Raw genomic sequence first — 15,391 nt, forward strand, 5'->3', positions numbered from 1 at the left:
TGACCGAGGTCATAATGCAATCTAGAAAGTGCCTTGAACAAGTACTCATACCCTTTGAACCTTTTCACATTTTGCCATCTTGCAACCACAAATAAATGTTATTCCTTGAGATTTTATGTGGTCAACCATCACAAAGTGGCACATAACCATAAAGTGGAAGAGAGGTGATATGTAGTCTTCTATTTTTCTTAGCAAATAAAAATGGAAAATATATGATCTTTGAAACCCGTTTCCTTCTACTTCACGATTATGTGATGCTTATACATAAAATAACATAAAATCTCAACAAAATAAATTCAAGTTTGTGACTGCTGGGAGTCATAAAACGTGGAAAGGTTGCATGGGGTATAAACACATTTTCCAGGCACTGTAGTATATTAGGGTTATTAATAGATGAATCGATGACTAAAAATTGATTGATCGTATGAAAATACATTGTTGACGAGTCACATCTTGAAGCAATGAAAATAAAATTGAATGTGCTAGAATACTTTGCTGCAGCCAGCATAGGTGCTGTTGATTCTGTCACAACTATTTTGCTGGGAACAAGACTTTAATGTAAAACAGGGAAAGTTCAATTCAATGCGGGGCTCTCAAATGGCACAACAAAATTTGTCCATCCATCCATTTTCTATACCACTTGTCCAAATGAAGGTCACAGGTGAACTGGAGCCTATCTGACTTTGGATGAGACAAAGGTGGGGGAGGGGGGTCGCCAGCCAATCACACGGCATTAAATTCAATATAGTTTATCAGCACTATATACATATTGATATTTAAGATAATCAATATCCACTATTACCAAACAAAGAAAATGTATCTGATTGCCCATTTCTAATTTATTCCTAATCTAGCATTCGGAACATAAGAAATGGCGGGCATTTTTTTGGAATTAAAAAAAAAAAAAAAAAAACGACAGGTATTTGAGCGCTTCAAATATCCTTCAAATCCTCCATATAACACAAATTCACAAAAAAATTACAGCTGAAGTACCTGACCTATTCCACTGCCCACACTGCTCTTCTCACTCAAATGCTTCAGTTTGTACTTCTTGCATTGAGTTAGCTTTGAAACATTACAATAATATTGACCTGATGACATTTTAGAGTTTTGTACGAGTAATTGATGGTTCTTTTTAACTGAAACTTATTAGCCAATCGGAAAATGGGGTTCCCCGAGAAGAAGACGAAACAGAAGTGGGTCCAAGAAAATGTTGAAATAATCAAGTTGGTGTTTTTTGGCCAGATATTCTATAGGCGATATCACACAAAATCATTTTTTCTCAACACAAAAAAACCCTCAATTTTTCTGTTACCCATCATCCGCTATTCAAAATTCTCTGAAAATTCTGGTTGAAGTGGCCACTCCACCAGACTTTGAATTGAATTGTTTCACGGTGCAAATGTTATCTTTCTCGATTAAGTGTACCTTCTCCATCTTCAGGTGCTTCTTCTTCATTACCACTAGCCCCTGAGCCTTCCAACTCTTCTTCCTCTGCAGTGAACTGGGCAGTGGCCTCTTCATTTTGAGGGGTTTTGCCCTTGCGGCGCGCCTTTCGTTCCTTCTCCTAAGTTAAGATCCAATACACAAAAATTAATTTAATAACACCAAATAGGTCACAACTTTGAGAAGCTGTGAGAAAACATGTCCCTCTCTCTTTTTCTTGCTTACCGATTTCATTTTATGTTGCTGCAAAATCTCATCCAGTTTTTGCCTCTTCTTGTAGTTGAAATAAAAGTTTTTACATTGTGACACAGTTTTTGATCCCACCATCTTGGCAATGGCAGACCAGTTCCTACCATACTGAAGAAGACCTGCAACAAAAAAGACCAAATTCCACAGTGTAACAGACAGAGTGGATAAGAGGAACATTGGCAAACTGCCATTGTATTCCGAAATGCACAAAACCATAGAAATCTTAAGGGGAGTGGTAATATAGCAGCAATGACATCACTAACTCTCCCTCACTGAGGTCACGCTGTGTTATATTCTGACTAACTTTGATGTGACCCAGTTCCGAGAAACCCTAGTCCTTACCTCAGTCACCACATGATTGTGCCTTTAACAAGACTCTCCATGAACCCACCAGACCAAAGGAGGATAGAAAAAGCCGGCATGAAATTCACGTCACATGTGCTCAAAGAAGCGGTCACCATGTTTGTGCAACAGAGGCCAAAGACAGATAGTGTAGAATTTACTGTGGTGGTTCCTTCCCCTTCAGCGTGTGCTGTTAGCTAAAAGCAACCCATTTGCCGTGTGCGCTGTAAGCGGCTTAACCTACACCACCCACTTATTTCCTGTGCCAGTATGACAGGTCCTGGCAGGGCACGCTCTACGAGGGTTGTGGGGGTTAAGAATAAGCGTGGAACCGACACCTAGCGGTGTAACCTTATACAAGCATTCAGAGGTCACTTGCATCTTGTTAGTCAATGGAGAATGGAAGACAACAAGCACTCTTTGATATTAATCTTGAAACATGACTCATTTTATGCCAGCTCTCTCAAATACAATGCATCTTTGACATAAATAGCTGTCACTGACTGATTCCAAAGAGATGGTGACTAGAAACTAATCCGACACATGCAAAGCAGTGCATCATCTTGCAAGTGTGAGATCTCTAGTATTCCTTTCATAAAAATACATTAATGACAACACTAAACAAGCTGCAGGAACATTTGAAGGGTCTTGAAAACTGCACGACAACTTGTCCAGAGAAGACATTGCAACTAAAAGCTATAGAAAAAAGCAGACTCATATGTTGTAACTAATTCCATAAGACATGTAGACAACTAGTAAGGCTTATATTCGAGAGGGTGGTGCCTCATGTAAGCTAATTGCCATCTCAAACAACCTAGAAAAAGCATTCAATAAATTCAAAGTTTTAAGAGTTCAATTATTCTAATGAATAAAAAGTAATGACAAATATCAATACCTAGTTTAATCCTTGTATGCAACTGTACTAAGCGCATTCCCAAGCAGTTGACTCAAAGCCTTAGAGGCAGGGGAGACACGTGGATCAAACATCCAATCAGTCAAGTTATTCCGAAGCAGGTGGTTGCCTCACACCCAATCAGGACCCTGAAGGGCCTTAAGCACCACCCAGAGACGTCCAATCAATAGCTGGTGTAGCCAGAACGTGATTGTCACTGTGTCACATGCCTGTTACTTCAGCCGCCGTCTTGTGGCCCTTCCGGATCACACGATCAGACTGTCTGATCTCTGGAGGGAGAGCCTGGAATGCTCTTCAACATGGGGCCTTCCCATCCGGCGCAAAGACGAAAACAGCTCAATCCCTCCACTCTTACTTCCAGCTGGCTTGTTACTTGATACGGGGTCAGGTTGACATGCTCCAAAACACCACATGGTCCTGGTCTCTCCCCATCGCTCTGCTATTCCATAGAGCTTCAGTAATTGCAGCTCTGTTTTTGTGCTGCGTCTCTCTTCAATGGCGGCCGTCTAGTAAGACTTCCACAGGAAAGTGGGACTATGAGGCTGTGCTCACTCACCCTCTCTTTCTCTCTCTCCTCATCTGATCTTTCCTCTATCTCGCTCTCTTTCCCCTCCCTCTCTGTCAGCCTACCCCTCCCCCTACCTCTCTCTGCCAGCAGGCACCACCGACCAGTGCACACACAAATGCATGAGTACACACGAACTCGAGCCCTCTCGCTCTCTCTCTCTCTCCTGTTAATACTTTAACACACAGACACAAACACACACTCAGGCGGTCCAAGTGTAAACAGAGGGTGCAGCGAGGTGGGGGAGGGAAGTAGGGAGGGAGAGAGAGGGAGCGAGAGAGAGTGACAGAGAGACAGAGAGGGGGGGAGAGAAGCGGGGATAAAGAAGTGGAAAGTAAGCAAAGGGAGAAGATGGGAGGACAAGGAAGGCAACAGAGTTGATGTTGATACCATGAGAAAGCATAAAGGCTTTCACATTTTTCCTGACTGACCTGCTTTTCATCTTGAATGTGACCTCGCCAGTCTATAATAAAACAAGAGTAAGGAGAGAGGGCAAATGGGGGGCGTAGGGGGTCCCCTCACTTGCCAAATCTTCCACAGCTCTTGCCAACTTGGACTGGTGCCATCTCCCAAACCAAAAAGTGGACAGGGAGAGAAAAAAATAACCGAGCAACAGTGGAAAAGAAAGATGGTATGTGCTTTTCTACCTGCAGCTCCTATATGTGGGTTCTTCCACCAAGTGGAGTGGGGGCCTTGAATTTGAACTTGCATGAATTCTAGCCAAGAAGTGTGCACACACAAACACACAACTTGGCTCAAGATCCAAGAGATACAACCTTTAACAACACACAGGCCCGCACAAAGAGATTGTGCTTGTGCATCTAAAAAGCAGCCTGAGAACAGCTCTTGTCTGTTGGGCAGCAATGAAGATGGCTTATTGTTGCAATACTATCCTGAAAGGTAGGGAAATATTCAAATGACCTGTGACGTAAATGTCTTTTTTTTTTTTTTTTTTTTTTTTTTTTTTTTTTTTTTTTTTTTTTTTTTTTTTTTTTTTTAGATCTTAAAGGAGACGGCCACATCAAACTTGCAGACAATTAAGGCTATTTAACACATCAAGAAACTAAAAGAGGGAGAGCAGTGAGCACCTTGATGAACTGGGGGGGTTAAATACATTGGGGATATACTCTGGTCTATTTAGGAGAGTAGGGTGTGTGTGTGTGTGAGTGAGTGTGTAGTGGTGGTGGGGGAGCGTCTGTTTGAAAAATGGCAAGACTTTGTCCTTCTTCAGCTCTGGCTGCTGTCGCTGGAGTTCAGTGATTACATAAGCACTCCATAGAAGCCCTGCATCTACCCAACTGCCGGGCTAATCCTCTGGGATGGAGCACCCCACTAATCCCACTGCAGGAGAATGGAACTGAAGACATTAACCGGGATTACTACACAGTCCTGTGTTCAAGCCAAGCAGTGCCAGATATAGACAAAAAATAACCCCTTAACAAACAAATACTCTACAAACAAACAACCGCATTGCTGGGACCAATGCACGTGTAGCCAAAGAGCAGCAGGGGTCACAGTCGGCACTAGAGCAACAGTACTATGATTAAAAGGAAGGCTAGATTTAATTATTCAGGCGCAAAAAGGGACACAAAGCCACAGAGCAGACGCAAATCAGCAATTTGCAGACCGCAGGTCTCCCTTATTAATAACATTCTTAGAAAATGCTCAACAGCATTTTAATATATGCAACACAGATTACCCCTTTTGAAAATTCACAAATAATTAAGTTTAGATTAAAATGTAACATCAGCAATATCGTCAAAGTGATGATACAGTCCTTTGTGGAATCCCGATCTAACTGAGGAATTATAAACCACTGAGAGTGAGCCGCTTAATGAGTATCATGTACTTCGCACAACATACAATCGCAGAGTACAAGTGTGAGGACACCGGGCACAGTATCAGAGACCTCTGTGAATCAGCCTGGGTAAATCTTCTGTCAAGATAATAAACAGGCAGGTTAATGACTGATAAGGGACAGACTTTACAGCCACCATGATAAGAAGACATGCTGCCTTGACCCAGAGAAACGAAATGGTTAGCAAGAGCAGCAGCCACAGTCCACTTGACACACACAGAAACAGTTTCGAAGCACGTGGCAATCGCTGCCTCACTAACAGGAAGGCACAAGATCATCATTTGTCTGGTGTGCTTTCAAGCCATATGAGGCATCTCTACAATGAACAATAATGTTACAAACAAAGTCATAGAGGAGGGAAAGATTTGTTGTGTGTTACCTTTTTTGGCAGTTTCCATCTCTTCTTCAGTCCAGCGAGAACTCTCATTCATTTCTAGATTGGCTGTCTCAGACACACACACATACACACACATACACACAGAAAAAAAAAAATAAGTAAGAAGGAGGAGGAGGGGGGAGTGGGCAGTTGCAAGTGACGAATTCAGTTAGGGAGTGACTGACAAGAGGAAAGCAAAGAGCAAATTAGAGAAGAAAAAAAAAAGACAATATGTGGGGGAAGGGTATTTTAGCTACTTGCTAAAAAGGCACTGTTGCCTAGGTCACTGGGGACTGTTTGTTTTAGATGGAGGAAGCAGGAAATCGAAGTGGAGAAGTCAGTTAATGATTATAAGCAACAACTGGCTTTTCCCTCGCTACACAAGTTATTAGCTGGAGTGACCCTGGCCCTGCCCAACACGTAGAGAAGTTGGCTCTTGTACGTTCTCTACATGGACCTATGAAGGACAAAGCAGCCAGCCAAGCACTGCTCTGAATATTGAGACAACGAAAGAGGGAGTCTATTCAGACTTTCTGCAACTTAAATCACTGGGGAGTTCCACGTGATAAAAAAGTGAACAAAAATCAACATGCAGAATATATTGTACTGTGTACACACAAAGGATGATCTATTAAATATGTGTAACCAATAGAAGAATTGATGTTGAGTACAGCTAATTGACAACCTCTGAGGACTCGTTAGGGGAACAGGATTGGCACTTAAATAACAGAGTGGGAAGAGGACAGAAGGGCCAACAGTGCACTCTGGTGGTATGGGACAGGAGCATTATTTGGAGCGATAGTGAGTGTCTGAAAATAGTGGGCTAAGTGGTCACATCCCAAACATCTGTCTGATCTAATAATAGTTTGGGAAGATGATAATTGCCAGAACACTGAATTTAAAAGAAAGAGCTGAATGGAATATTGGATTGCCCCTTCAGTGGAACATTTTAAACTAAATCTTCATTTAAACCACTATTGATCAAAAGATATGTTTCTTTCTGCATTTACAAAAATGTGTATAATCCAATTCATCTTCTCTGTGGCTCACTATGTTGCCATACAGTTAAATACTATATCTTATATGCACAATGAACATAATTACTGTCGATTCCAAATAAATGTTAATGATGTAATGGATAAATATGATAATACAGTTGTCAGGAAACAGACTAGCATCTCTCAATGATGAGCTGATTTTTAATATTGGTCCACAGGGGGACACTTAAACTATGAGACTCTATTTTGACGTCCAAAGAACGTACAGATGAGCTCGCATAACCCCCACAACCTGCTTAAGTGAAGTAAACCACCAAGACTGACCGAGCTCATTGTTGGCAGGCGGTGTGGTGGTCTCCTCCACCTCACTGGTCATCGAGCGGGTGATTCGGCCCTTACGGCGCCCCTGGCTGTTGGCTGTGCGTCGACCCTTGACAGCCACTGCAGGCTCTTTGTCTTCTGCGTCTTCCCCAGACGTTTCATCTCTGCAAATCAGAAATGGAAAATTTACAAACAACATTCAAACTCAACTATAAGTCACGTTTCCAAGTTCAGCTCATCTTGCTAATGTACAGTATGGAAAAGTATTTGCCACCTTCTTAAATCTTCACATTTTTTATAGTGTACCTACTTTACTATATAAGATCATCAAACAAATGTAAAGATCAGACAAAGATAACTCAAGGAACTTGCTCCTCTTCTTAAATCGTTAATTTACTGCGTCTAATTTACATTTTCAGTTCCTTTCCACTGACCACACCTAAAATCTCCAGATTACCTCCAGACCTGCTCAATCACGCCGATGTGAAAAGGCTGCAACCGAATGCCATGATCTAAAGATATTCAAGAAGAGATGAGAAATACAGAAACTGACATCTATCAGTTCATAATTGGTTTCAAAGTTATTCGTGAACCATTAGGACTCCAGCTAATCACATAGTGAGAACCGTTATCCACAAACTGAGAAAAAATGGAACAGTGGTGAACCTTCCCAGGAGTAGCTAGCCTCCCAAAATTACAGACACAACTCATCCAGAAGGTCATGAAAGAATCTCAAACAACATTTCAAGAACTGCTGGTCTCCCTCGCCTCAGTTAAGGTCAGTGTTCAATGACTGCGCAAAAAATGAGAGTTCCAAGGTGAAAACCATGCTGACAACAACAAATATAGAGGTTCATCGTACTTTTGCAAAACACATCTGAATGATTTCCAAGACTTTTAGCAGACCACTCTATAAACGTATGCACCGGTATGCACGTATGTGTCTCCAAAATATCTCCGAAGAGATGTGAAAGTCTCATCATCAGTTATTGGAACCACTCAGGTGTTACTAGGGGCCAATTGCTTTTTCACACTGGGCCTAGTTTGACTAACTTCATAACTGACAAAAAATAAATCCATTTTCAAAATGGTAACTGCACACACTGAGTTCCATTCATATTAACGTGAGGTACAGGTGTTTCTCCGAATATAGGAGAGTACGAAAGCAGAAGACTCACAATGTCTCACTACAGGCAGAAAGTAGATAATGCCTCATCAGCATGACACAACTGCTCAAGAATGTACATTACCTCTACAGTACAAAGTACAAGCTCAGATTAGATAATAGAGTGCCTGCCTACACAGATTGCGTGCATTCATCTATTGATTTCCAAGGAGAACAGAAAGAGTGCTATTCCATCTTCTGCTTTGGTATCTGTCGCTGTTTGACAATATTGCACAAAGCTATCCACCCACACACAAACAGATATCATCTGTTTACATTGTCAACAGCAAAACCACAAAACAGAAGAAGCCTCTAAATGTGTTTCCAGAGGAAAACAGCTGTTTTAATAAGGTGAATAAATCGACTTCCAACCTGTTGCTGGTGGAAAGTCTGGCTAGAGATGCGACTTTAAAGAGCAATAGGACTTCAGGATGAACTTTCTCTCTAAAACATAAGCAAGGCATGAAAGTAAAGCGACTTGAATGAATAAAAAATTGTGGGCTACATAGAAGTGCTTTTTTCTATAGCGTGATTTCAAAAGGAATTTATACATTGTGATACAACTGTGGACTAAATGCTCTCTCTGTTGAATAGATACATTGGCTTACTTCATTCCATCCTCCTTGTCTTCAGCTTCTGTTTTGTCCTCCTCCTTCTCTCCTTCCTTGTCTTTCTCCTCCTTTTCTTTGTCTTCCTGACTGTTTCGGTTGACTTGCTGCTGCTGCTGCTGTTGCTGTTGCTGCTGCTGCTGCCCGCCATGCTAGAGATTATGGGAGAGGGCATACTGTCAACCCACATGATCTACTTATGGTGAATCAGAGTTTTCACTTAATGAGACTCAACATCAGCGATGTCATTTAAGCCTCAATGTTATAAGTTTGTATTCAGTGAAATGACAAATGGCTCAAGCCTTTCTAGCAAAATAATTTGACAAGTCACTCCTCATTTATAAATTTCAAAATCATTTCAATTAACATTTTCTCTGGTTATGCCTTTTTAAACACGTTTTGTGTCAAAATACTCTGAGCTGCTATAGGAAAACATATAAAGATACTTTAACAGAAATCACCAAACAGATCAAGTTGGTAACACTGTTGTTTGTATCTTGTTTATATAACATTCATTCATCTGTACCATTCATCCTCACGAGGGTCGCAGGCGCGCTGGAGCCTATCCCAGCAGACTTCAGGCAGTAGGCGGGGGACAACCTGAACTGGTTGCCAGCCAATCGCAGGGCACACATAGCCGGACTATCATTCACACTCACAATCACACCGACGGGCAATTTGGCATGCTCAATCGGCCTACCAAGCATGTGCTTGGAATGTAGGAGGAAACCGGAGTTTCAGGGGAAAACCACCACAGGCACGGGGAGAACATGCAAACTCAACACAAGAAGTCCAAACCCTGTGCTGTGAAGCGGACGTGCTAACCATTGCGCCACAAAGCAATCTGATTTCACAGAATTTCATGTAACTAAAAAGAATGCCAATGCCAAAGGCAAAACAGGATGTGAAAGTTCAGAAACCACAGAATAACTGTTCAGCTGTATGACTTTTGGTTTTGAAGAAAACACTATCACTTCCTCACCATGCCTGTCTGGGTTTTAGGGTGAGAGTTCAGATGAGCACTGACATTCAGGCTGATAACTATTCATGCACTATTGACATCATTGCTATTTGTGATGTATTTGACATTGCTGCCGTAGGCCAAAGCAACACCTTCATTTTATGATGATGATCTCAAAGCAGAATCTTTAACGTGTGAGACTGACAAAAAGAGTGAGAGGCAAATTATAAAGATTAAGAGCAGGGCTGAGGGATGACTTTGATGATGGGCCTATTTATTAATTAATATGAATAAACAAACTTTCACTATTATTATTATTAATATTATTATTATGATTATTATCTGCTTCAAGTGGAGTGCAACCACTTTTCCAAATACCTTATATGTAGCTGGCTCCCTTAATAAATCGTCAATGACGATAATGTCTTGCCATATCTTGGCTATTTGCCCCATTTGTCTAGTGAGACCAGATAAATCAATATCGCTGTGCCAGTGTTATACCGGTGGTCATTATGGGACACTTTGTACCATCCCCAAATTAACCACATCGTGTTCTGTTCTTAAATTTTATGTTTGAAAAGGAAACACTCCATTTGCAATATACAAAGTAGAAGAAAGGTTAGCATAGGTTATTCCTGTCTGACTTGTTTCACCAAGAGGTTCTGGCATTTTGCCCAATGTATGACAACTACAACCTCAGGAACGCTAATCACTTTAAAAGTAATATTGTCGTTCGTTGAGATAGCATGTGTCCCTTGAAACATAAGATGACATGATTAGAAGTTTTATAGATTGAAAGCTGACAATACCTGGCTTCTTCCTCGCCGTCTGTAGTTTCTTCGCACAATGTTCTTATAGTTCTCATTCTTTTTGGTCAGATAATAAAAGAGCACACATTCTGCCACCGTCTGAAAAATGAAAGAAATGTGATTTGCCTGGGAAACGTGTGATTTCCTGAGAAGATCAGATTTCTCAAGTGAACACAAAACGCATACCTTTCTTTCGAGAAAAGTTGCGATGAGACCAAAGTTTTTAGGGTGTTGGATGAATCTGTGGAAGACGAAAATAAAAAATATACGCCCTGAAGAATCGATATTTTAAACATCACTTGCATAAAGCACTGAGCTCTAAAACCTCTTATTTTAATATTACAAAAGAAGAGGGATTTGTTTCAGTAATAGAGTACATTGTGTATTCAATAGTTCATTAGTGTATTGTTTAGTTGATGCTGTCAGTAATAATCACATTTATTGTACATCTTTATGAAGATAAATTCAACCTGCATGTTAGAACATTTTCAAGTTTGTATCACAAAAATCTAAAAATGACTCTTCTTTCTTTTGTTCCGGATAAGAAGAAATCATAACATTTTGTGTGACATGTTTTGAACTGGACATTCAGTCAGCGCTCCTGTGTGGCTGTGCTTCAAATGTCATCCCTCATTTGTAAAAGAAAAAAAAATGGGGAAGATTCACTTCCTTTCCTACAACTTCCTGACCCCTTTAACGTTCACATTTAGTATAATCTTGTTCAAAGAACATTGAACTAGTGCTGGATACCAATATATCAATGTGTAAATGCTAATGTGGGTCTCAGGTCTTTACAGTGGTCATATCTGAAAGTTTTTGGTTTGAACCCATGTGAACCAATGTTCTATGTCATTGCGCAAGATACTAAAATCTATTTTTGCCCCTGATGTGATGTTTGGCAGTTTGCATGGTGACCTCTACCATCAGTCAATGAACGTGTGAATGAGCCGCAATGCAATACTGTCAAGCATTTCACATAAACACACCCCGTTTAGCACCCTTACTATACTGAAGAGTTGACCTTACTTCTCTCTGAAAGTGTCCTTCTCTTGCTCACTCCACATGTTCATGACCTGCCGGTCCTTGTACACCTTCATGGGGTCATCCATCAATCCATTCATGTTGATGAACTTGATGCGTTGCTGCTCAGCATCAAACAGCATCGGAGGGATGACTGCCAGCTGTCGCATTTGCTTTTCAGTGTTCTAATGTTCGCAGGTGCCACACAAAAGACACACACACACACACACACACACACACGCACATTAATAAACATCCATGAATGAGACAGACTATTTTCAAAAAGGAAGGGACCTAAGACGGTGCTCATTGTTGTCATGAACCGGAAGTAACATTACAGCGGTTTTAAAGCACTAGAGGTCAGGCGGCAGGGGAGGAAGTTAAGCTTCCTCAGCAATTTTAACTACTGGTGACATTTTCCACATGAAATGTGAACTCTACACACATTTCCCTCTAACTCTTATCTCAGGGAATGAAAATGCTCCAAATGGTTCTGCACTGCAGGGACAGTTATTAAAGGCAGGCAGTGCCTGAACATCTATCTTACTGGTAGAGAACAGAATAGAAAAACTTTGTACAGTACATACGCACGTAGTGAAATTGGGGTGGGTGCAATGCTAGGTTTGTTTTTCAAGTAATACAAAATATAGTATAGAAAAATAATATAAATACAAATCAATATTAAATTGTGCTTTGCAGTATGCAATGGCACCGGAGCAGAGGATGTTCAACTGTACTATATTTGCAGTGCAAATGGCAATAAGGTACTTGTGTAAAGTAGCAGGGGAGCAAAGATTTCTGATTGTACAAGTAGGAGCAATATGGGAATTAGTCGATATTGGTGTTATTAGATCAGTGTGATGATGCCTTGTGGGGAAAGAAACGGTCTCTATGTCAGTTCATTATGGTCCTGATGTACAAAGTGCCTGTCCAAGAAGGCACAAACAATGAATAAATAAGAGTGTTGAATATTGAATAAATGATAAATAAACAAATAATAATAAATAATAATAATAAATATAAGAGGAGCAAAAATGGAGCAAGTGTACATACAGCAGATAGTGGACTTGGTTATGGTGCTTTAAAGTGTTAATTGCTTTATTTGATGTTTTCTCTATTTTTTATGTTTTGAATATGTTCAAGATAAAGATATAAAAGCATGTGAAGTGATCAACTATACTAAAAATAACATGGGAAGTGGTCAACTATACTTGTAAGTGATGTCTTAATGATCAAGTAAAAATTTGTGGAAAAAAAAAATATATAAGTCGCTCCTAAGTATAAGTCGCCCCACCACCCAAACTATGAAAAAAAAAACGCGATTTATAGTCCGGAAATTAAGGTAGTCTTCATTGTGGCATGTCTGTAATTTTGTTGTGAAACCTATAATTAACGTCATAACTCCACCTTACTTTTTATTATCGATGTTGCTCGAGCTCCACATTCACCTCTCGAAACACGTTTACAAGACTTCAATGAGCTGTCTATGACGACAAAACTAGATACACATATTTGTTGAACTCGGGTATCCTAATTCGTGCTATGTTATGTGAATATGTGTGACAATAAAATTCCGTGAATCATTGAGGAGACTGACTGAGCACCATACAATATGGGATGAAGAATAATCCCCTCACACTCTGTTGGCAATGTTCTGTGCGGCCAAATCGTTATTATAATATTTCATTCTTTATTCATATTTTTCTGTCTTTTAAGGCAATTCAACTGTGTGAGATTGTGGTGTCCTAGCACCCACTATTGACGGAACGTGAATGATTCCTTGATTTTTACAAAGTGAAAAAAATGTAAGACAAGGGACACAGAATCTTTGACAGAAAAGATTACCTCATGTTCTGATATTCCGTCAATGATCTCGGAGACCTCATGCTCACTGCGAGCTGCAGAAGAGCTCAATCCGCCGCCTCGCTGCCCAACGCGGCTACAAAAAAAATATGGTAGAATAAACCATATTTCACTATTTGAGTTCTTACAGTATGTATTGCACATGACATCAAGTCAGTTGGAGTCACTGGGATTGAAACCGTGTAGCTCACCTCTGAATTCGTTCCTGCATCTCTCTCTGTTTCCGAATCTCGGGGAACTGTTTCTCGTAGTATTCCCGTACCTTGCTCTCCTTGGCTCGGCGCCGAGGATTGTTTTCAATGCGCTCCACCTTTTTCTCCCAGGCTTCCATCAGTTGGTCATAACGCTGGCAGAATTTCTGCTCCTTTTTTTACACAAAAAGGCAGGCATTTTAATTTACTATGCTGATTCTAATGTAACTTAGACTTAGCTGTGTATATTTTGTGATGCACACCAGACACAAGCAGGGAGCAAGGAAAGATATTAGCGTGAAAGGAACCATAACCCTTTGGATCGAAAGTCCTAACCGATCAGCCACTGACGCTCTAATGATGAATTAAGGTAAAAAAATATTGATTTTTCTACACTTACCCATTGCTTACGAGCATGATTTCTTCTCTTGAAGTATAAGATGAGTTTTTTTCTCATTGCTTGGTTTCTAAGAAGGTTGAAAGAAAATAAAGTGGTATGAGGAAAATAGTGGTAAAGCAAAAAAATGATGCTATTTTTTTTTTACACATTTGTCACTTGATTTCCCATGACATTTATATATTCTAGATTACCATATACAGCATAAAAAGCATCCACAAACAACTGACAATTTAGAATGGGCAGGACAGCATGGGGGACAAAGAAATACACTTGTCTTGCGGCTCCTCAAACAAAGGTCAGGGCCAGTAATCTCCTTAGGCAGGCGCTCAGTTTGTCTCTTTCCTTGCTGCAAGACAGCGTTTTATTCTTGACACTTAATCTGTCAGTTGTAAGGTCACACTCCCCGCTGATTGATGTAATCTTATTCTACATTAGTCAATTTAACCGAGCAACGGTATTACAGGCTAGGAAAGAAGACTACAAAGTGGGTTACTATATACCACAGAGAATGGACACAGAATAGAGCTGAGTTTTTTTTTTTTTATCAAATATGTACTTTTCAAGATGTTAACCTCCCATCGCCGATGCATTCCTCAATGGTGGCGACTATGTGCAACCAGTGGCGTTTTACTCTTGATCATAGCTCACAGCAAGGATCTGTGATCTTTTTTTTGAAATCATGTACATGAAGTTATATTTTTCTTGCTTTTAGTCCATTTTAATTTAAGCAAATAAAATATAGAATTTAGAGACCATCACATTTTTCAAACAATGTTGTCTTTTTAAAACAATTTATAAGATACATTTGTAGTAAACTAAATAGTGATGAATGAATGATGTGGCAATAGCCATCATTTTTACATTTTTATCTTGTTTCAGAAAAGAGATTCATTTCAGACCGGAGTTGCCCATCGGGCACACCATGAAAATTCCCGTTGGACTTCCAGGGACCGCTAGTTTCGAGGATTAAATATTCTTAAAACGCCTTGATACACTAATTTGTTTACAGTATAGTGTATAAATTTTATTGTCTAAAGAAACATTTTACAATTGATTCGGATGCAAATTTGAAACGAAGTTGTCGTTAAAAAGTGAATTGGATTTTTACGGTCATTATCAATCAAAATAATTACTTTCACACCGTAGCAAACAACCAACATGAAGTCATTATTTCTCCTACCACCCGCAGTTAGCTTTCATGAGCGTGTGTGCATATAACTCATGATTTGCATGACAAGAGATCAAGTATGCAACATTTTAAACAAAAAATCTGATTATATTATTATAATTTATATTTATTATCATT

At 40.0% G+C, this 15,391-nt stretch overlaps 1 protein-coding gene across 3 annotated transcripts in view; it reads right to left on the bottom strand.

The window, feature by feature from the left end:
* The window catches only part of ncor2 (nuclear receptor corepressor 2), a 57,281-nt gene that overhangs the window by 18,954 nt on the left and 22,936 nt on the right, over positions 1-15,391 (bottom strand). For all 3 annotated transcript variants that reach the window (XM_049716699.2, XM_049716698.2, XM_049716700.2), the window contains exons 9-19: positions 14,086-14,152; positions 13,686-13,858; positions 13,477-13,570; positions 11,638-11,816; positions 10,798-10,852; positions 10,612-10,710; positions 8,842-8,993; positions 7,072-7,232; positions 5,753-5,815; positions 1,672-1,814; positions 1,429-1,567 (exon numbers count right to left, since the gene is read on the bottom strand). In XM_049716699.2, the coding sequence (XP_049572656.1) occupies positions 1,429-1,567; positions 1,672-1,814; positions 5,753-5,815; positions 7,072-7,232; positions 8,842-8,993; positions 10,612-10,710; positions 10,798-10,852; positions 11,638-11,816; positions 13,477-13,570; positions 13,686-13,858; positions 14,086-14,152 (1,325 nt within the window). The remainder of the gene's footprint in view (positions 1-1,428; positions 1,568-1,671; positions 1,815-5,752; positions 5,816-7,071; positions 7,233-8,841; positions 8,994-10,611; positions 10,711-10,797; positions 10,853-11,637; positions 11,817-13,476; positions 13,571-13,685; positions 13,859-14,085; positions 14,153-15,391) is intronic.

The sequence above is a fragment of the Syngnathus scovelli genome, chromosome 3 (assembly GCF_024217435.2).
Source record: "Syngnathus scovelli strain Florida chromosome 3, RoL_Ssco_1.2, whole genome shotgun sequence".
Taxonomy (NCBI): domain Eukaryota; kingdom Metazoa; phylum Chordata; class Actinopteri; order Syngnathiformes; family Syngnathidae; genus Syngnathus; species Syngnathus scovelli.